This window comes from Nicotiana tabacum, chromosome 4, assembly GCF_000715075.1.
Source record: "Nicotiana tabacum cultivar K326 chromosome 4, ASM71507v2, whole genome shotgun sequence".
NCBI lineage: Eukaryota > Viridiplantae > Streptophyta > Magnoliopsida > Solanales > Solanaceae > Nicotiana > Nicotiana tabacum.
Genome location: NC_134083.1, coordinates 117731805 through 117753111, shown reverse-complemented (window position 1 = coordinate 117753111; position 21307 = coordinate 117731805). Strand labels below are relative to the sequence as shown.

General features: G+C 36.1%; 1 protein-coding gene and 1 non-coding gene across 3 annotated transcripts; both read right to left on the bottom strand.

Annotated features, from left to right (window-relative positions):
* Window positions 1–280: 280 nt before the first annotated feature.
* LOC107776663 (guanine nucleotide-binding protein subunit beta-2-like) lies at window positions 281–17102 on the bottom strand. 2 transcript variants are annotated; one of them, XM_075252361.1, is made up of 7 exons: window positions 16885–17102; window positions 16720–16809; window positions 12365–12450; window positions 2129–2553; window positions 1679–2036; window positions 894–1007; window positions 281–701 (listed from the first exon to the last, which is right to left on the bottom strand). In XM_075252361.1, the coding sequence occupies exons 1-7, from the start codon at window positions 16997–16999 to the stop codon at window positions 666–668; spliced, it is 1224 nt and encodes a 407-aa protein (XP_075108462.1). In that variant the 5' UTR covers window positions 17000–17102; the 3' UTR covers window positions 281–665. The 2 variants fall into 2 exon arrangements, with proteins under 2 accessions (XP_075108462.1, XP_016452058.1); XM_016596572.2 differs by lacking the exon at window positions 12365–12450 and having other exon boundaries at window positions 16715–16809; window positions 16885–17101.
* A 3833-nt stretch (window positions 17103–20935) lies between these two features.
* Window positions 20936–21042, bottom strand: LOC142180476 (small nucleolar RNA R71). Its single transcript, XR_012709099.1, has one exon. It is a non-coding gene; the product is annotated as a small nucleolar RNA R71 (small nucleolar RNA).
* Between the last annotated feature and the right edge of the window lie 265 nt (window positions 21043–21307).

Here is a 21307-nt window from a genome sequence, read left to right as displayed (position 1 = left end):
ATTCACTCTTTGCTTTGTGGTAAAATTAATATCCTCAAATTACGCTGAATTGGGTTCCAGTTGGCACAATGTTTAAACTTACTACCTTATTGTTTTTAGTGTAGGGAGGGGTTAAAGGCCTTATTACTAAAGTTGTGTGAATATTCATCAGATTAATGGATGTGATAATCAATACACACTCTAGAAAACCGGTAACGAAAAGCAAGGACTATTTTGAAAAGGACTTTAACTTTTATGCAGATTACTGTCTATAATAAAAGAAATTAATAACTTGAAAATAAGAGAGAAAATCTGCTGATGTTATAATTCACTGATAGCTAAAAATTTTTTCACTGATAGCTAAAAATATTTACACATAAAATCCTTTTGAAAGCTTAGATTTGAGTATCTATATATTGAAGTTAAATAAGGAAGATCACCAAGTAAAGGTATTCCCAAAGGTACGGACCTAACTATGAAGAAGTAAAAAATCTGCCTTGTGATTGTACTCAAGTTGTTTTATGAGAGCATGCTCCTCGGAGTAAAATTTACAATTTTCTAACCACAACATTAGCTGAAATACAAAGAGATCTACAAGTGAAGACCATCCCAAGAAAACACGACCATATGCCGGGCAGTCCCTGAAAATGAGACAGAAAAGGGAAAGAGGTAGCGCGTTTCATCACTCAGATCACTGTTCTGTGACCTCCGAATGCCCAAATCTGCCAGCGGAAAATGAAAGATTAACATATCTTTTCACTCACACAGGTCTAAGATCGCAGAGAGCAGAAGAATACATGGGAAATGATCAACATGGCAATGAATGAAACTTATTATCACAAAAAATAATACTTGATAACCTTTTTGGTTGCATAATTAACACTCATCCTTGTAAGAAAACATCAAAAACTTACCTTCAGGTTTGTATCCCAACTTCCTGTACATAAGGCACTTCCATCAGCTGACAACCCAAGACAACTAATCCGACCTTCATGAGAGTTTTGAAGTGATCCCAAATTTAAAACCATCTAGTATTTGAAACAGCAAATGCAAACATAAGGTTGATGTGAATTAAGGAAGAACTAAGATTATAGCAACATAAACATACACAAACCATCAGACTACAGCAAGTACAGTCATAGCTCTCAGCAGAACACAACAATTAGTTGAATATTGTTTAAAAACCAATGGGAACTTAGAACAAGAATCATCTCATAATCTCTTCCAACAATAAGTTCACCAACGGTAGAATATATTCTTTTTAACAACCGAGAGATATGCTGACTCCAGCTTCAAAGATTGGTGGATTATAGACCCGCCTCTCTACCCTTCACTTAAATACCAGACTTGGTATCCCAACTGGAATTGAAATTGTGATGATGGTAGATGAATATTTCAGACGAACAATGCATAAGCAACAAAGAAACTACTGTACCTCACCCCCAAGCTAGTTGAGGTATGTTATATCATCCTCACTATTCATTTAGCTCCATCGTACCATTTCATTCCTATAGGCTATAGTCAATAACTTGGGAGTCTCTAAATACTTAAGGTTCTCTCTAGTTGCTACTAACATACACACCTCCAGACGGATTTAAATAACTCCTGGAAAATTTTGAACCTAATGTAAGCGTACAGTCATGACTGAGCTTTAACCCCAACTCATAAGCAGTGAAAACAAAATGCAACTCTGCTTTACCTTTGCTAATAGTGTGTCCCACATGTAACAGTCACCATTCGAGTACCCAGCAAACAGAAGCCGACCAGAGATAGAAAATGCAATGGAAGTGACATGTGGGATATCGCCATCACCATGCGGTTGGTAGTACACTTGCAGCTGGTGTCCAGTTCTAATGTCAAACAATCGGCAAGTTCCATCATTTGAACCAGTCCCAAATCTATTACCATCAGGGAAGAACTTTACAGTATTAACATCTCCCTCATGACCATAGAATGTTCGCTGTGCTCGACTAGCAACACGGGTGTCCCACAGACGGGCAGTTGTATCACAGGATCCAGACACAAACAGCTTTGGATTTGATGCATTGATTGAGACGCTGATCGAATGAAAAGAAATGAAAAATGATGTTGACAAACTTCAAGAAAACATAATTATTATTGCATAACACTCTATAGGTCACCAACTTACCTTAATACATCAGCACTGTGCCCAGACTGAAAATCACCACCAAAGACAGAAGTTCTTAGGCCAGTGGTTATATCCCACAGAATACATGTTTGATCACCAGAACCAGTTATCACGTGACCATCCTCATCTGGAACATACTGACATGCCGACACGTACCCCTTGTGCCCACTAAGCATTCTTGATAACGGAAGGTTCCCCTCCTTGTCAGTAGGTGAATTCAAATTGAAGATAGAGCAGACACTATCAAGTCCGCCACAGGCAACAGATTGCCCAATGGGAGAGAAGGCGCAGGTCATGACCCAAGCACATGGAAGCTTAATTGCATGGGTTTTCTGGCTGGTCAGAGCATTCCATACTATTAATCTGCCATCTTGGGATGCACTCACAATACGATTTTTTTCTGGAGTCCAGTCCAGTGAATATACCTGCCAAAAGTTTTTTAAGAAGTTTAGTCATGCAAAACCATGTTTAGTTAGTATACATCCTAGGATCCAAAAAGACAAAAATTCTAGTCAAAGTACTGCCCCTTCAACTTTTATCAATACCCTCGCATCACTTCACATAAATTGTGAACCAGTGAATCAGTAATTAAAAAGCACAGGCAAAATCCGAAATATGATGAAGATACATCAATTAGATTTCTAAAATTTTATAATCACACTCAGGAGCAAGCATAATGGTGTAAAAGTATTCTTCACCAGTCTGGTTAATACTTTTTTTGGGTATATTTTTTCATGAGGTTTTTTTGTTAGTTATCTATAATTATAAGGTCCCTTCAAATGTGGCCCGAAGTTAGCCTGCTAACCCGGTTTTATCAATTCATTAAGTACAAGTAATTTTTTTTTTTAAGATGGAAGTACAATTTACCCTAAGTTGAAGCAAATTATTAATGAATAAGACTTTTCCAAAATTGTGTAGTTTCAATTGCACTGTATCACTTGTCATGGTCTCAAGGATTTGACAACAACAACAACAAACCCAATGCAATTGATTCTCCAACTTTTTTCACCGCCAATTTTTTCCCATTTCTCTCTCTTCTTCTTCGTGTTGTTTGCCTTCTCTTCCACCCTGTTGTTTATGATAACTGAAAACTTTTTGGTTAACAAGAACCAACAGTACTTGTGCATCTATTTAAAGTTCAAGCTAACCTATGATGTCAACAACTTGCGCTGCATCATCTTAAGTCACACGACAAATAACTATTAGAGGCACCCAAAAGGACGCTGCAAATACCCGGACTCTTCCAAAAGCACCCTTCTAGTCATCAACAGAATAGTTAATGCAGACTAGTTATACTAAGAACTCTCTCTCTCTCTCCCCAAAAAAAGAACTCCTCTATCCTGTATGTAGTCTTCTCAGTTGCTAAGTCAATGTCTTCCTTTGAGAACTTTAATCAAGCACTTCATAGAAGATACGCCACTGAGGGAGTCCGTGATAGCATCCTAGGAAGCTCAAATCTATTGAAGGACAAGAATGAAGCTTTGGAATCTCAAAGAGGGCCTTTAACAAGATGTCAAGCTAAAGAGTTGCAAAACAAGGTCATTAGACTTCAAGTGCAAATAAAGAAGTTGTTAATTGGGATGGAGAGCTCAAGGATAAAAGGATATGAGTTGTCTAGGTATTATAATTATTTTATAGTCCAAATTCATGTCCAAGAAAAAGTGGATTAGATCCCAAGAGACATCCTCTGAAGAAGGTCCAAATCAGGCCACTATTGGACCTATTTGGCACCTAAAAATATGTCCAAACTTGCAGCCCAATAAGTCCTACATGAAGCCACGTTTTTATGCCCAAGAAAGGTTCAACAGGCGTGATAAAAGTTGGTGCCAAGTTGCTTGCAAGTTGCCTTCAAGATTTCCAAGATCCTATCCATGATTGGTTTGGGACTTTCAAGATTCTATCCAAGATTGGTTTTAACTTATTTCCATATATTTTGGTACTAGATTTATTGCTTTCCTAGGTAATTAAGGTTATGTTTTCCTTTTCCTAAGATTGTTGGAGTTACTTTTCAAGATTGACTTGGTTTTTGTTTCCTAGTGTTTTTCATTTTCCTAAGGTATTTGGACTTGTTGTCCAAAGTAGTTTAGGACTTTATTTCCTTGTTTTTAGGTAGGAATTTCGTGACCCCCTCTCTATATAAAGGGGTGTCTTCTTTGTTTATAGATTTTTAGATTATTATATACAATAAAAATAAAAATTGTGAGATTTTTCTTGCACTCTTGTGTGTGGCTACTCTTGGATTTATTCTTCAACCTTCAAGACTCAACTTAAGGTGGTAAGATTAAACTCTTTCGAAATCTTAGATCACTTCTAGGTATTCAAGAAAGGTGATAAGTTTAGGCTTATTGTTGTTCTTGTTATTCTAAAGGATCGGGTTTCACAATCTATCTCTTGTTTTTAATTCTCTACCAAAGGCGATTAGTTCTTTGTTAGCTAATTGTTGTTGTTAAGATTCAACTTCAAGAATAGACTTCTTGAATTCAAGAAACTCTTTCTTGAATTCAATCTATCTTTAATTTTCCGTTGTTTTTTTGTTTCTTTATTTTCTTTTAGCTTCCGCACGTTTCTTGATTTTCTTTAGTAATTCTTGGACCCCTATCGTGTTGTTATCAAGTGGTATCAGAGCATAGGCTAATCAAGATTTCAATCTTGATAATCTTGGGAGGTTTTTGAGCAAAACAAAAAAAAATGAAAATCAGCCAAAAGAAAAGCATTATGGCTCATTATTATTTGTAGAATTCAAGTGTTATTTGGTTTCCAAGTCAAGAAAGGAAACAAGAAGAGGGGATCCTAGTTCTTGAAGATTAAGGTAACTTCTTTCCTTATTCTTGTGGGTTTTGGGTTTCCTAAATTCTTTCCTTATTTTTTCTACATAACCAATTCCTATTCTTCCAAGGTTTGGTCCTTCACTTTTCTATTCTTTTTCTAACTCCACATTCTTATCACTAAGGGTTGTGACTAGTAAGATTTATTAATAAATCTAAAGTTTAATGACCAAGAGTTGCTTTGAGTGGAAAAAGGCAAAGTTTGAGAGATACATAATTCTTCTAATCTTTGTTCAAGATGTTTCAAACAGGTAGTTATAGTGAAAGGAGGCGAGCTATGACTCACCAACTTGAAAAGTCGAACTTACAATATACCGAATGGAAGGAAGACAATGGTAAAATTATTTTTCAAACAAGAGCTAAAGTGATGTCTGCGATTTGTGCCCTTAAAATTGACAAAGAGTTTGGCTATAACTCAATTAGCACTTATATGGTTGAAAAATTGAACTTGCCTTGTGTTGAGCATATTGAACCCTACATGTTGAGAGGAGCAAAGGTAGATAAAAGAGTGTTATTACTATTCTCTATTGGAAGGTATGAGGATGCGATCTGGTGTGATGTGATTCCCATGAATAATTATCATATCTTGTTGGGAAAGCCATGGTATGCCTATAGAAGAGCTTCATATAATATGAAAAAAATAGATACTCTTTTGAGATTAACGGGAAGAAACTTATTCTTGGACCTTTGACTCCCTCACAAATTTATGAAGATGAAAAGACTGTTAAAGAGAATATGAAAAAATATGAGAGAGAAAAGAATGAGAGGAGTAAGGGAGTGCAGGTTGACATCCCAACAGAGGAAAAAGGAGAGGTTGTATTGAGTGAAGAGAATGGGATGTCAATTGAAAAAAAGAGTGAGCTTGAGGGAAAAGAAAAGAGAGAAGGCAATGAGATAAGAAAAGTTTTAAGGTAGAGAGAGAAAAATAAAAGGGTTTGAGTAAAGAAAAAGGAAAAAACATTAGTGAGAGAAAAGAGGCTAAGGGTGAGGAAAATTAGTCTTGTGATAAAAGCCAAAGAGAGTGTAAGCAAGAAAATATTTTCTTTACTTCCTAACTTATTAAATCTTTCTTGTTTTAGTTCTTGTGATTTTGTGCAACCATATGTAGAAAGACCTTTTGAAAGGGGAGGTGAGGCACAAGAGATGGTAGCAAAGGATCCAATCGGATTCCAACATGAATTTAGCGAAATCAATTCTTGTTGGATGGTGGAAGATAAAAGCTTGGTTAATTTCTTTGTTGTTGAACCTTTTGACTATTTTGATCCTTATTTACAGGTTTATAACATGGAGTTCCCTAAAGACATTGCTAAGTTAGAGCCATTGCATAAGAGAATAAAAGGTGATGTTGTTCCATTAGTAAATAAGTCCAAGTATGGTATGTATAATTGGTTCATTCACATTCTTGGCCTTTCTAGAACAGCTAAGGTATTTTTGGAGGTAATGAACTATACTCTTATTTCTTATGTTGGTGACTTTATAATTTTTGTGGATGATGATATTTTGATGCATATCAAGTCATTAACTGTAATATCTAAGTTAAAGTGCAAGAGTAATTTGCTTCCTTTTGAAATTGAGTATGACATAGATGATTATGCATTCCAACTTGGTGGAAAGAGGCATGAAATTTATGAGAAGAGGCTTGCTAATGAGTTAAATGTTCTTTCTTCTCTTATTCAAGTGTCTAATGAGTTTTCATGTGATAAATTGCTAGAATGTGAGTTTTGTTGTTTGATGGGAAGTCATTCCTCTATTCATGTTGATTGTGAGCCTATAAAAGTGTTTACTCTTTCATGAACCTATCTATGACTCTTTCTGTGACAGTTTGAGCAATCATGTAGAATCCATTGATGTTGCGAATAATATTGGGAAAAGTTACAATCACGAGTTTGAATGTATTGAAATTTGTATTTTGGAATTTATGGGTTCTTCAGACCTTTCTGAGAATTTATGTGCTTCTTTGAATAACTTATATGTAGAAGCATCCATGGGATTTATAATTGATACTTGGCTATATCATAAGAGTGTCTTATTTGATACATGTGGCAGAGATACTTGTGTTAAATGGATGCATGACTAATATTTTGTAATTTCTTTGGCATGCACATGTTTAGACTACCTTATTGACAAGATCGCATTGCAAATTTCATTACATAGTGCATCTAAGAGAGGTTTTTATTGGACAACTCTAAGTAGGCATAAATTTTATTGGGATGATGATGTCCATATGCTTTATAAAGGAGTATTTACACCTATTAGGCTTAATTGGGTTAAGTGGCCACATGGTCACTATCTTGTTTTATTCTTACCATTTTTTCAGATTAGTGGATGTCATTTACTAGTGCGTGACTTCTTTTTCTTGCAAGGTCGAAATTCGAGGACGAATGTTTTTCAAGAAGAGGGGAATGATAGCATCCTAGGAAGCTCAAATCTATTAAAGGACAAGAATGAAGCTTTGGAATCTCAAAGAGGGCCTTTAACAAGATGTCAAGCTAAAGAGTTGCAAAACAAGGTCATTAGACTTCAAGTGCAAATAAAGAAGTTGTTAATTGGGATGGAGAGCTCAAGGATAAAAGGATATGCGTTGTCTAGGTATTATAATTATTTTATAGTCCAAATTCATGTCCAAGAAAAAGTGGATTAGATCCCAAGAGACATCCTCTGAAGAAGGTCCAAATCAGGCCACTATTGGACCTATTTGGCACCTAAAAATATGTCCAAACTTGCAGCCCAATAAGTCCTACATGAAGCCACGTTTTTATAACATAAAAAGGACTTACTTGCCTCGAATTTCGACCTTGCAAGAAAAAGAAGTCACGCACTAGTAAATGGCATCCACTAATCTGAAAAAATGGTAAGAATAAAACAAGATAGTGACCATGTGTCCACTTAACCCAATTAAGCCTAATAGGTGTAAATACTCCTTTATAAAGCATATGGACATCATCATCCCAATAAAATTTATGCCTACTTAGAGTTGTCCAATAAAAACCTCTCTTAGATGCACTATGTAATGAAATTTGCAATGCGATCTTGTCAATAAGGTAGTCTAAACATGTGCATGCCAAAGAAATTACAAAATTTTGTGACCCCCTCTCTATATAAAGGGTTATCTTCTTTGTTTTTAGATTTTAGATTATTATAGACAATATCAATAAAAATTATGAGATTTTTCTTGCACTCTTGTGTGTGGCTACTCTTGGATTTATTCTTCAACCTTCAAGACTCAACTTAAGGTGGTAAGATTAAACTCTTTCGAAATCTTAGATCACTTCTAGGTATTCAAGAAAGGTGATAAGTTTAGGCTTATTGTTGTTCTTGTTATTCTAAAGGGTCGGGTTTCACAATCTATCTCTTGTTTTTAATTCTCTACCAAAGGCAATTAGTTATTTGTTAGCTAATTGTTGTTGTTAGGATTCAACTTCAAGAATAGACTTCTTGAATTCAAGAAACTCTTTCTTGAATTCAATCTATCTTTAATTTTCCGTTGTTTTTTTTGTTTCTTTATTTTCTTTTAGCTTCCGCACGTTTCTTGATTTTCTTTAGTAATTCTTGGACTCCTATCGTGTTGTTATCAAGTGGGAGAGCTCAAGGATAAAAGGATATGAGTTGTCTAGGTATTATAATTATTTTATAGTCCAAATTCATGTCCAAGAAAAAGTGGATTAGATCCCAAGAGACATCCTCTGAAGAAGGTCTAAATCAGGCCACTATTGGACCTATTTGGCACCTAAAAATATGTCCAAACTTGCAGCCCAATAAGTCCTACATGAAGCCACTTTTTTATAACATAAAAAGGACTTACTTGCTGCCCAAGAAAGGTTCAATAGGCGTGATAGAAGTTGGTGCCAAGTTGCTTGCAAGTTGCCTTCAAGATTTCCAAGATCCTATCCATGATTGGTTTGGGACTTTCAAGATTCTATCCAAGATTGGTTTTAACTTATTTTCATATATTTTGGTACTAGATTTATTGCTTTCCTAGGTAATTAAGGTTATGTTTTCCTTTGCCTAAAATTGTTGGAGTTACTTTCCAAGATTGACTTGGTTTTTGTTTCCTAGTGTTTTTCCTTTTCCTAATGTATTTGGACTTGTTGTCCAAAGTAGTTTAAGACTTTATTTCCTTGTTTTTAGGTAGGAATTTCGTGACCCCCTCTCTATATAAAGGGGTGTCTTCTTTGTTTATAGATTTTTAGATTATTATAGACAATATCAATAAAAATTGTGAGATTTTTCTTGCACTCTTGTGTGTGGCTACTCTTGCATTTATTCTTCAACCTTCAAGACTCAACTTAAGGTGGTAAGATTAAACTCTTTCGAAATCTTAAATCACTTCTAGGTATTCAAGAAAGGTGATAAGTTTAGGCTTATTGTTGTTCTTGTTATTCTAAAGGATCGGGTTTCACAATCTATCTCTTGTTTTTAATTCTCTACCAAAGGCGATTAGTTATTTGTTAGCTAATTGTTGTTGTTAGGATTCAACTTCAAGAATAGACTTCTTGAATTCAAGAAAGAGTTTCTTGAATTCAATCTATCTTTAATTTTCCGTTGTTTTTTTGTTTCTTTATTTTCTTTTAGCTTCTGCATGTTTCTTGATTTTCTTTAGTAATTCTTGGACCCCTATCGTGTTGTTATCAGTCCGGAACCAAAAGGTTGCAAATTTTGACTCAAGAGACAAAAATAGGTGGAAAAAAACACAAAGGACAATTTTATGTGCAACACATGTAAAACCTGTGCTATACCTTAACGGCCAGTTACCCTGTTAACGTATAGCGCATGTAAATACATGCGCTATACTCAATATTTTTAAACCTGTAGTATAGCGCATATAGCTGAACCTAAAGAGTCGGTCAGGTATAGTGTATGTATTACATGCGCTATACATAAATAAAATAAGCCCCTTTTTTTCCTCGACAGAACTTCTCTCGGTCCCCCCTTCTATTTTCTAATCTTTCATTGGAGCCCATCTTCTCCCCCAAAAATCACGTGTCACTATTATATTACGGAACAAACACAAGATTCAAGGTTAGCTCATGCTGTAGAACTCGATTTGTTCTCCATTTGGTAGAAAAAGCGCGTATATTCATTGTTCAAACACTTCAAAAAAAGGTATTTCGATGAACTCTTTTCATATAAATTGTTTATATTTTTGTGTAACTCGTTTTTATTAATTTATGTCATGATTTGGTGCGTGTTTAGTTAATTTTTATGAATTTATTAATAAAAACGAATTACACAAAATATAAACAATTTTGTACGAAAAGAGTATATCCACCTTTTTTTTAAGTTTTTGAACGGTGAATATATGCTGCCTTTTCTACCAAATCGAGTTCTACACCAGGAGCTAACCTTGAATCTAGTGTTTTTTCTGTAATATAATAGCGACACGTGATTTTTGGGGGAGAAGGTGGGCTCCAATGGAAGATTAGAAAATAGAAGAGGGGACCAAGAGAGGTTCTGTCGGGGAAGAAGAAGGGGCTTATTTTATTTATGTATAGTTCCTATACCTGACCGACTTTTTAGGTTCAACTATTGAGCATGAAATATGTGCACGCTATACTACAAGTTTCAAAATATCGAGTATAACACATTTAAAACATGCGCTATACCTTAACGGGATAACTGGCCTTTAAGGTATAGCGCATGTTTTATATGCATTATACATAAAATTGTCCTCAAAACTTTTTTTCACCTATTTTGGTCTCTTGAGTCAAAATTTGCAACATTTTGGTTCCGGACTCCTCCGAAGCATCACCACAAGCATCAAGACCCTACAATGGGTTGGAGGTGGAAAGCTTTGGAAGATGAAGTTGGAGGTGCCCTGAAGACCTACAATGTTTTTAGGGTGATTCCTAAGGAGGAGCTACACGCCGCCTCCCTCCCCCCACCCCTCCCGTGGCCATGGTTGAGGGACACGGTCCAACTGTGTCCATTTCCAGAATGCGGTCCAAGGGGAGTGAGAAGGGCCGTGTCAATGGTTCAAGCCATAACGGTTCCGCCCGTGCCAACTGATCTATTGCCAACGGTTCAAAGAGCACAAGAGGGTGGTCACATGGACCGTGCCAACGGTCCGAGCCCATGCCACCATGTCCATGGATCAATCTAATGATCGTCGTCATCATGAGCCACCATGGGGAGCTTATGCGCAATCACGTGACTTAGGCCATGATTGTCAATGATTGGATACTTCGGCTACAAATTTTCCCTTTGGCGTATAGTAGTTTGGCCCATTTAGGGGTACTTATGTCTTTCCTTTAGACCTAGTATAAATAGAATAGGATGAGGTCACTTCTTTTGAATATTGAAGAATGTTGATGAATCATGAGGAACTTGTATTTCCCTAAGTTGCTCGGACTCGGGTGCGAATATTCGATACGGGGACGGATCCGAGTATCGGATTCGGCAAAATCTAAAATTTAAGATTCAGGGGTGTGGATCCGGATATGGATACGGGTGCGGGGATTCGACTAATACAAAATAGAGCTATAAAAATATTGTAAATTTTGAGAAATATTCTGTGAAAAACTTACATGAATATTGTACAACACAATCTTTCATTCTCCAAGATGGACATTATTCTTTCATTGTTCTAAATCTGTTTTATTTTTGATTTTGAGAAATCAAAATCTCAATTTTTCTCCCAAATTTGTCGATGGACTCCGGTCAAAGTGTCCGAAGTCAGTTGACCGTATCCGAGACGTATCCCGTCCCGGTATCGGTATCCGTCCCGTATCAGGACAGGGACGGCACCAAAATCGAAGAGTCCGCGCAACTTAGGTATTTTCTACTTGTTGATCTAACTCTTTAAGGTGTATAATTCGTCTTGAGGGAAATCCTATAGATTAGGTGCTATAAGTCTTGTAATTGTTGAGTAAATGATTATATCAATTGTTTGACACTGCACCTTATATCGGTCTAGTCTTAATTTCTATCCTTTAATCTTAGTTTCTTTAATTTCTGCACATCAATTCGTATCAACAGATCTGCTCAAAAATAATTTTCATGAACAATTGAAACTTTACATAAGAGAAATTCCTAAACAGTAGCCTTTATCAAGCTCACAACAAAAGAATGAACAAGCAAGAATAGGAAGAGAACAGTGGCACCTTATGATTGAACAATCAATCTTGCCTAACAGGACGTGCCAATTAGCTTTACCACGAAGATGAACACGCTTTATCCAGAAGATGAGATATCTTCCGAACAATGATAATAACAGATGAAAAAAGAAGATACAAGGATTCTTGTCATCATAAAATAGAAAGAGAAACAAAAAAGTTAAACCTAATGGAAAGGACATGAGATAAAGGTTAATGAGCAAAATGACGTGTAGAACAAGGAAACAACCGATGAGAAAGAAGACATGACTATTTATGCTCGAGAAAGGAAATATATAATTCTGCCAAATGACCCCTACCTCTACAAAGGCAGGGTCTATTTTCAGAGAAGCTATTTCAAGGGTGCTGTTATTTTCCAAACCATTGAGTCCAAAACGTCCAAACTCTGATAATGTCTGCTTGCTTGACTAAATAAGCAGGTAACTTCATCCTGTCCCGTTACTTCTTTCGCTCCAAAAGTTAGCTCCACATGTTCCGATGCAAAAAATGATAGCGACGAAACATGATCATTAATATCTAATAGCTACTAAAGGTAATTATGCGGACTATTATATATAAGTCCATACAGTCATACTAAAATTTAAGTGGCTTGGAATACTCAAATAATTTCAACAAACATGGTCAGAACCATGGAACAAGTTAATGAAGAAGGAACTCAATATCTCAGCCATGACATTAATGTCAGAGAAACTTCACATGACGTGTTTGGTTCTTCGAGGATGATAGTCTTGTGAATGAGGAAGAAAATTCAATCTTTCATACGAAAATAATGTCTCTAATGGAGTCAATGACATGACGATCTATGAAAAGAGAATGATTTCTTTGAGGATCATCAAGATGGGGGAACGGGACGTGTTAATGAGATATAGGTATGTGAAAATACTGAAGTATTACAAGGTACAAAACAAGAATGACTAATTCTAAGCATTCTTTTCTTTTGTTAAAAAAATTTAATAATAATACGTGAACCATATACATTATGTTAAATGTTTCACTATACTAAGTATTCTTAATATCTAAGTTATTACATTTGTTTAATTGTAGTTTCAGTGAGTAATATTAGGCTCAAAATATATTTACCAAATTTCATAATTCTCTTAATTTGGAGGAAAACTTTTGGTAGATGGAAATTCATTGGATGTGATTGATGTTAAATTCGTCGAAAAGATTTAACTAGAATTAATTAGTATTTTTAGTAGTATTTTATTTTATTTTAGAGAGATTTTTGGGCTAGCTAATGTTAGGTCTTGTTTTGAATCAAATTTCCTACCAAGCCAGGTCAAACTTCGGATACCTCAACCTGAGCCCAAAAGCCACCTGACCTGTCTGACCCAAGAGCCCAAAACCCATCAACCCACCAACCAATCAATATCTTAAATTTAATCCAAGCCTCCCAATCCAACGGTTACCATTCTCCCGAGCAGGGTCAGCAAATGTGTGTGTGGTCTCAATATAAAGTGTTTTCAAAAGCCAACTTGATCAAGTAAGCAACCATGTTTTCCATGGAACTTGGGGGTCCCCCGTCAAAAGAATCTCCTTGCCTAAAATCCTCTTTTGCGAACAAGTAAATGGAGTTATTTTGGTTTTCAAAGGAAAATGCTTTTAAACTTGTTTTAAGGTGACCTACCGCACAAAACTCCATTATTAGATGGAGACTCCGAGAAAATCCCTTTTGGAAACATCTTTGTGTTACTTTCAAATTGAAAACCTTTTGACTTTGGAAAAATACTTTATCTTTTTAAAGGTAAAAAGGGGTGTGACATAGGTAACCTCCGGTAAAAAAAATCTTCAAGAAATAACGGTACACATCATTTCATCATCTTCTCAATATGTAATGGGATTCACTTTGTGCACTCTTTTATGAGACATCACCTTCATTATGTGGCAGCCTATAATACCAATTAACCAAACATCTTGCAAGTGCACTGAACATATTGCCTCTAGGTCAGTATTCAACTTTGAATACAAATTGATTCCCAAAAAAGTTGTTTCTAGTCGAACGGTAAATAATATTCATCTCGAACAGTGTAGCTACCTCACTCCCATTCTTGTGTAATGGAATAAACAAATCACACTGCAACAATCGCACCGATTCCTTTTGGACCATCTTAAAAAGATGTTCGTGTAAGAGCGGATTGGAGTTGTTCTTCCCACGAAAACCCAAAATCACATTTCACTTTGGTGTATCTGGACTTCTATTTAACTTTATCCCATTGTCACATTTTGCTATAATTGCAAGCTCTTACTATTCAACAGAATTATAAAGTGTACTTCTACTATTCACATAACCATCAAACAAGGAATGCATTCCCTTGCTTGTGTAGATCTCATCCCAACAGAGTAGATTTATGAGATTAAAAAGTACCCAACTTTCTCGTTCACCATACAACTTGATCATCCAATTATTACTTTTCAAAAATCATGTCTTTCTGTAAATTCGACCCATCTTCTTTCAAATTCCTCTACTGTGAACCATACTTTGCTTTGAATTCATTCTTTGCTGCAACATATTATATTCAGCAACACCTTTCAACTTAGTAGGCATCTTTACATATATATGTCATAGGCAAAACCGACGGCTAGTGTCAGGCAAAAGTTGACCTATTGTTTGCTCATATGCTCTCGCATTGATCACTCAACATACAAGTTGGATGGATATCTCACGTAGCATAAATTCAAGTAGAAAATCCACCTAAATATTTCAACGTCTTTATGCTATATCAACGCACACCAAAAACTAACGGACAAAGGCGATTAACACTCATAAATGTTGCAAATGGCAGTCAATACATGTCCACAAGGTATGGGGTAATAAAGTTAACTATATCATAAAGGTCCACAAGCAGCCTTTACCTGCTGATGAATCCAAATAACATTTTTCAATCTAACTTCCGAGTCTACATCCATCAAATGAAGGAGGCCCTATCCTTTCCTTGCATTTCATAAAAAAGCTTTTGGATGGACTTAGCATTCTTCCTACAGCCTCAGCTGTTACTGTGAATAAAATTTCTAGTTCTCGGATAAGCATCCCATTCGCTCAACACCCCCATGCTAAACCTCACTCACACAAATTCTAATAACTGATCTGTCAATTGTTTCAATTATCCTATTCAATGCCTTTGTCATTTTCCTATGGTCAACAATAAGCTAAGGCATGTCAGGGTTAATTGGATGCAAATGCACTTCAACTACCTTGCTTACAGGGCACCTTACTTCACCATCTATCACATCGTTAACTCTATCTATACATTTAGTCCTCTCACTATACTTGTTGTAAAGTGTTTTACCTCTGACATACGAAAAAACGTACTTGGTGGACTCAACATCTTACATATTGATCATTTCAATACACTAAATCCTTTGGTTTCCTTGTTTCGTGTATAAATCAAACAATTCGTCTATACTAGAAAAAGTCATTCCAATTTTTGGACCTTCTAATACTTCTATAATTTCACCAACCTACATCTCATTAAAATCTCTAGTGTCCCACCTTGATGAGCCTAAAAACAATCACTCTTCATTTATAGTACGTCACGCCATGGATTCAACTAGAGACATCACTTTCATCTAAAAAAAATAGAATAATTTATCTGAAAAATAGAATTTTCTTCCTCATTAACCAAATTGTCATCCTCTTCCACGGTTCTGATCGTATTTGTTGAAAATTTATGAGAATTACAAGCCACTTAAATACTAGTACAGCTGTCTAGTATATAATACTTTTAGTAGGTATTAGATATGTAATGATCAATTTTTGCAGTCATCACTTTTTGCATTGGAAAAGATATTCACTTTTAGAGAAAAAGAAGTAGCGAGAAAATATGAAGTTATCCGCTTATTTAGCTATGGCATTGTAGTCCGCTTATTTAGTTAAGGCATTGTAGACATTTTATATTTTGGATGCAAATATTATGGACAAATAACAGCAAACCTTTTCCAAAATATTGTGTCTCTAGCATATCAAAACTACAAGTTTCTTTCTTCCCAGTTCCGAGTCATAAACTCGTGACCAGACATGCTTAAAACAAAAATGCACCATTTGTCACCATGTTATGTTTCAAAAAGAAACAAAAATCGAGCTCCTATATAACTTTACTCCATGTAGATCATAAAGTAAATGCATATTAAATTTTCACTATAATGAAGAAAGACTTTAGACCACAGCATAAACAAGTGTGTAGACAATACAAAAGGTTTCACAAACTAGCGACTACACTAAATTTACTATTTTTCATGAAGAAACAGAAATTACTGATTTGACTGCAAAAAATTAATAATGTCGTATTCCGTGACAACTTATTAGGCAATAGAATCAGGAAAATCATAAAATGGAAGAACGATATAAAGGAAAACCGAGGCCAGCAATTTGTTGGCAACCTCTGAATTGGAGCAAACAATACATAACTGTAAGTCCATCCTTTCGAAACATACACTATACATGTTAGTGTTAACCTATTAGAAGCAGTTGGTCAAAGAGAGCAACTTGCTGAGATCAAATTGGTAATTTTCTAAAACAGATTAAACTAAAATCATTAAGGCTTAATTTCAAACACAATAAATAGTTAAAAATTTAGGTTGTTTGGCTCCAACATACAAGCCTTGGTGCAACAGTAGAGTAAATGTGTAGGAAGAGAAGCACAAATATCTACCTTACCGGTATGTCCTTGCAGGATCCGACAACAAACCAGATCCGTCGGGCCAAAGCTGACAGGAGTTATACCTTGTGACCTTGCATACCCAGCAACTTCCAAAATAAAAAATAAAAAATTAGATCTCCTGTTTAGTTAAATATATGCAATTCATGAAGAAAAGGAGCAACCGTCAGTGTCAAGTAGATGGAGACGCTTCTGCTTGAGACGTTTACGGAGAGTATTTACAGTTTGGTTAGCGGCCATGTGCCGTTCTTTCAGCTCCGTAACTGACATATTTACCATTATTCAATCATTCACTTCCATCAAATTCATCATTTGAATTAGTGCGAGCGAGAGAGAGAGAGAGGAGAGATTTTTATTGCAGCGTGGTTTGGTGGTGGTGGGTGGTTTAGTTAGCTATTTAAGTTATAGTATATGAGTTATAAATTTAAGTGATAATACACATTAATCAGATTATACATATTTTACACATAAGCTCGGTCTAAAAATAAAAGTGAATAAATTTTTTTCATGGACTTAGCCTTTTCAACGCAAATTGTAGTTTCAAATATTTACTATGTTTGTACCAATCAAATTAATACAATACATGTGTTTGTATATAAAAATTTATTACTTAATTATAATTTAAGTGGTATATAATCACACAGCAAACACTTAAGATTAAATTATTTACTAATTTGGTAAGTATTAAGTGCGGATAATAGTTTTTTGTCTCAATATGTCGGTCTACGTTGGATGACTTAGATTATACTCTCTCCGTTCATTTTTATTTGTTCTATGTGAACTTTGCACATTCCTTAAAAAATAATAAATGAAGTGTATAATTTATCACCTATATTAATTGATGCATATTTTTAATGGATTTGAGAGAATAATTTGAAATGAGTAATTAATATTGTGGGTATAAGAGGAAAGTGTTTTACCAAAAAAATATTAAACCTTTTCTTAAGAATTCTAGTTAAATATAATAACTACTAGATCTGAAGTTTAGAGATATTGATGATGTAGGACCGAATCTAATAATATTGAATGCCAACTACAAATGCTCAATGATTGTTAATGAATGTAGTAATGAAAGCATGCAATAAATGTAGATAATGGCAATAAATGTAATAAAGAGGAATTTATCACCCAAATGTTAGATGACTTGGATGATTCTCCTTCTTGACAACAACGTGGGATAATAGAAAATGAAGGTGGACAAGAAATCCTTGGATCTTGTGAATAAAAGATGTATATTGAGCAATGGAATAAGTAGACAAGACAAGCTTTTGTGTATTCTTTGTAGTCAACCCTTTACAATATCAGAAAAGTGAAATCCTTGTTTGTTCTTTATTTCTTCCTATTTATAGGGATATTTCTAAGAAACCCTAAAAAGTACGATTGAAGAAATATCTAATGGAATATTCCTTCTCTCTATTCTAAAACGTATTCTAATTGTTGCTTCCATACGTTCTTTACTCGACCTCGGCGCTAATCCTTCTTTAGGTGACTCCTCGCCATTGAGCCGTGATCGGCTTTGACCTCGACCATGTCCCGTCCATTTGTAGTCATTAAGTTCAGTCCAAATTTTGACCAATACAGTTAGTCCCTCCGCTTATTGAGGTTGTGCTCTTGGACGTCCTCGATGAGCGAATTCTATCTACAACCAGTCAGAGGAAATTTGGTCGTGATGATTGAATCGAATCGCCCGAGGTCAAACTGGTGGCGATCGTCAGCAGGGTCGTGGTTGGCGTGACTGACATAGGATGGTGTAATGGCCACGCGCGTCATCATTACGCGTCTTCCTAATGTAGTGTGTCGTTTCCTGTGCTTCTGTCGCTTTGATTTTGGTGCCATTGACGGCTCTTTGCCTCGATTCAGGTGCCACCCAACCCTATAAATAGAGGAGAGGGGCTTCATTATCGAAACTTTTAGCATCTCCTACTCTGTATGCACTTTGTTCTTCTTTAAGCCTCTTCTCCGATCTCAGTTTTCGATTTCCTACAGCTCCTTCAGTTTCAGTCCTCGATTTCTTTCCTGGTCGATACTTTCTTTCTTTGACTTCATTGTACATATTTTATTACGAAAAGATGTCAAATTTTCCTCATACTTCTGATAGAGTCTCTGATGCCACCCCTTTATTGGTAGCCATTCCTCCCGGTGGTGAGGAACCCATGGTTGAGGAGGACGAAAGCTTCCCCATCGTGGAGGAGGTAGTTCCTACGAACCTGATAGTAGGCTATATTCATGCAATTTAGACACTACTTACACTCTAATTTAGCCGCACTTTATTGATATTTGAATGCTAAAAGATAACAAAATGCTCTAATTAAGAATTTGATGCTTTGCAGGAGCTACTCCGAGCTAGGAGGGAGCTAACGAGTGTTTTGGAGTCAACATGGAATGTGAAAGGGCAATCGAAGGTTAGCCTGGTCAAAAAGGAGCGAGAAAAGCAAGCGAAACGACCCCTCCAGGTGCGCGGCCGCGGAGTAGGCCGCGAACTGGTCCGCAAACTCAAGGCAGTGAGGCAGTCCAAATCCGCGGCCGCGGACGGGCGGACGAAAGCCAAACACGCAGGGTTAATTATGTAATTTCTTAGGTGACTAACCTAAACCTATATAAAACCTAAACTCGCCCAGAAGTGAGAGATAGTTGTTTTTAGAAGATTTTAGAGGCAAGAACGAGGGAGAGAAGACGGATAAATTCCTAAGAGTTTTCATCTTCTTCTTCATACTTCTATTTGTTGATTATGAATTATTTTAGTGATTTGTTTTTCATTAGTATGAGTAGCTAAACCTATTATCTAGGGTTGATGGAACCAATTGTTGGATGAAGTCTTGACTCTATTTTGTTATAATTGAGTCGTGTTTGTTCTATGATTGTTCAATTACGTATTGTATTGTGGTTAATTGAAAGGGCCCTCGATTAATCGTGTCTATTCACCTTGTGTTGCTTGAGAAAGAACACTTGGTTAGATTGTTGTTGAACAACACCACTTTTGGGGAAGTTAAGAGATTAATTACTTAAATTTAAAAGTGGGGTTAGAAATAACGAAGCTTTGGTGGGATAATTCTGAGTTGCATAAATTGTTAACTAGAGTAGTTCGAGGGAATGCTTCTAGTCAATTATCGTAATTGATCGAAAGGTAATTACGGTAGCTCGTAGCTCATAAACCTCATAAAGTATTACGACGAGATTATAGCTAAAGAGTTGAGAATTAATCCGGCAATTGGGGAAATCAATAACCCTAGATCCTTTTACCCTTGAATTCAATTTTAGTCTTGATTATTGCTAATTTTAGTGTCATTTTTCCTTGGCTGAATAAATTTCATTGATTATTCATAAAACTCTTGCATCCAAAAGTTGTCTGAGCTTATCATTAGCATTATTTAAGGTTGTAGTGAATAGGTTAGTTCCCTGTGGGATTCGACTCCAGACTTGAACCGGGTTATATTTGTAGCGACCGTGTAGTCTTTTTTACAAGGCATAGTTGTGCGTGATCAAATTTTGGTGCCGTTGCCGGGGATCTAACGATGTTATTTATTACAACTTAGAAGAATTTCTAGGATTCTTAGTTTAGATCAATTTCTTACGGTGTTTAAATTTTTCCATTGAAATTCTCACGTTTGAATTCTCTTGTGACTCAGGTGTATGCCTAGAAGCTCTTCGAGGACTGGTGAACTTTTTGAAGGACTCTCAGACCCCGAGAAAGCATTCAGGGCATTAAATCGAGCCAACAAGAAGAACAAACAGTTACAACAAAAATACACACTCGAAATTGAAATGGACAACGTGGATGATGTCAACGAAAACAATCGAAATAATCGGGTTGACCCAAACAATGGAGTGGTGGCACCTCTTGTGCCAGAAGCTGCTCTATATGATTGGGAACAACCAACTACTGATAACTTAGCCACCGCCATTGTTGTACCTTAGATACAAGCGGAGACATTCCAGATCACCAACAACATGTTGCATCTGTTGCAAAATAAGGGACTGTTCTCCGAGTCATACATTGAAGACCCACAACAACATCTGAAGAATTTCCTATCAATATGTATGACCCAAAGACAGCCGAATATGACTCCTGAAGCCATCAAGCTATTACTGTTTCCATTCTCTGTGACTGGAAATGCATAAACTTGGCTGAATTCACTCCCAATAAACTCCATTGCTACTTGGGAAGAATTAGTCAAACAGTTCTTAAACAAGTTTTATCCTCCCAACAAGACTGCAAGGCAGATTGATGAGATATTACAATTCAGGAAGAAACCAACTGAGTCATTGCAAGAAACCTGGGAGAGGTTCAAGGGTATGCTAGTGAAGTGTCCACACCATGGCATTCCAGATCAGATGCTGGGACAGAGATTCTACATGGGTTTAGCAGATAGTTTGAAGTCCAATGTAGATGTTTCAGCTGGGGGTGCATTTTTGAGCAAGACATTCACAGAGTGCAAGATTCTTCTTGACAAGATGGCTCAAAATTCAGGCTGGATGGCTAGAGGTACGACACTTACACCAATAGTGCATTCTGTTGCTCTTGACCCAAACAATTCACATGCAGATAACATATCCACTCTCATGACTCATATGAGCATACTGACAAAG

Coding starts and splice junctions, on each gene's coding strand:
- LOC107776663 (XM_075252361.1), bottom strand. CDS start 16,999: ATGGTAAATATGTCAGTTACGGAGCTGAAAGAACGGCACATGGCCGCT. Junction 16,810..16,884: donor CCATCTACTTGACACTGACG/GTTGCTCCTTTT, acceptor TTATTTTGGAAG/TTGCTGGGTATGCAAGGTCA. Junction 12,451..16,719: donor GATCCTGCAAGGACATACCG/GTAAGGTAGATA, acceptor AGACATTATCAG/AGTTTGGACGTTTTGGACTC.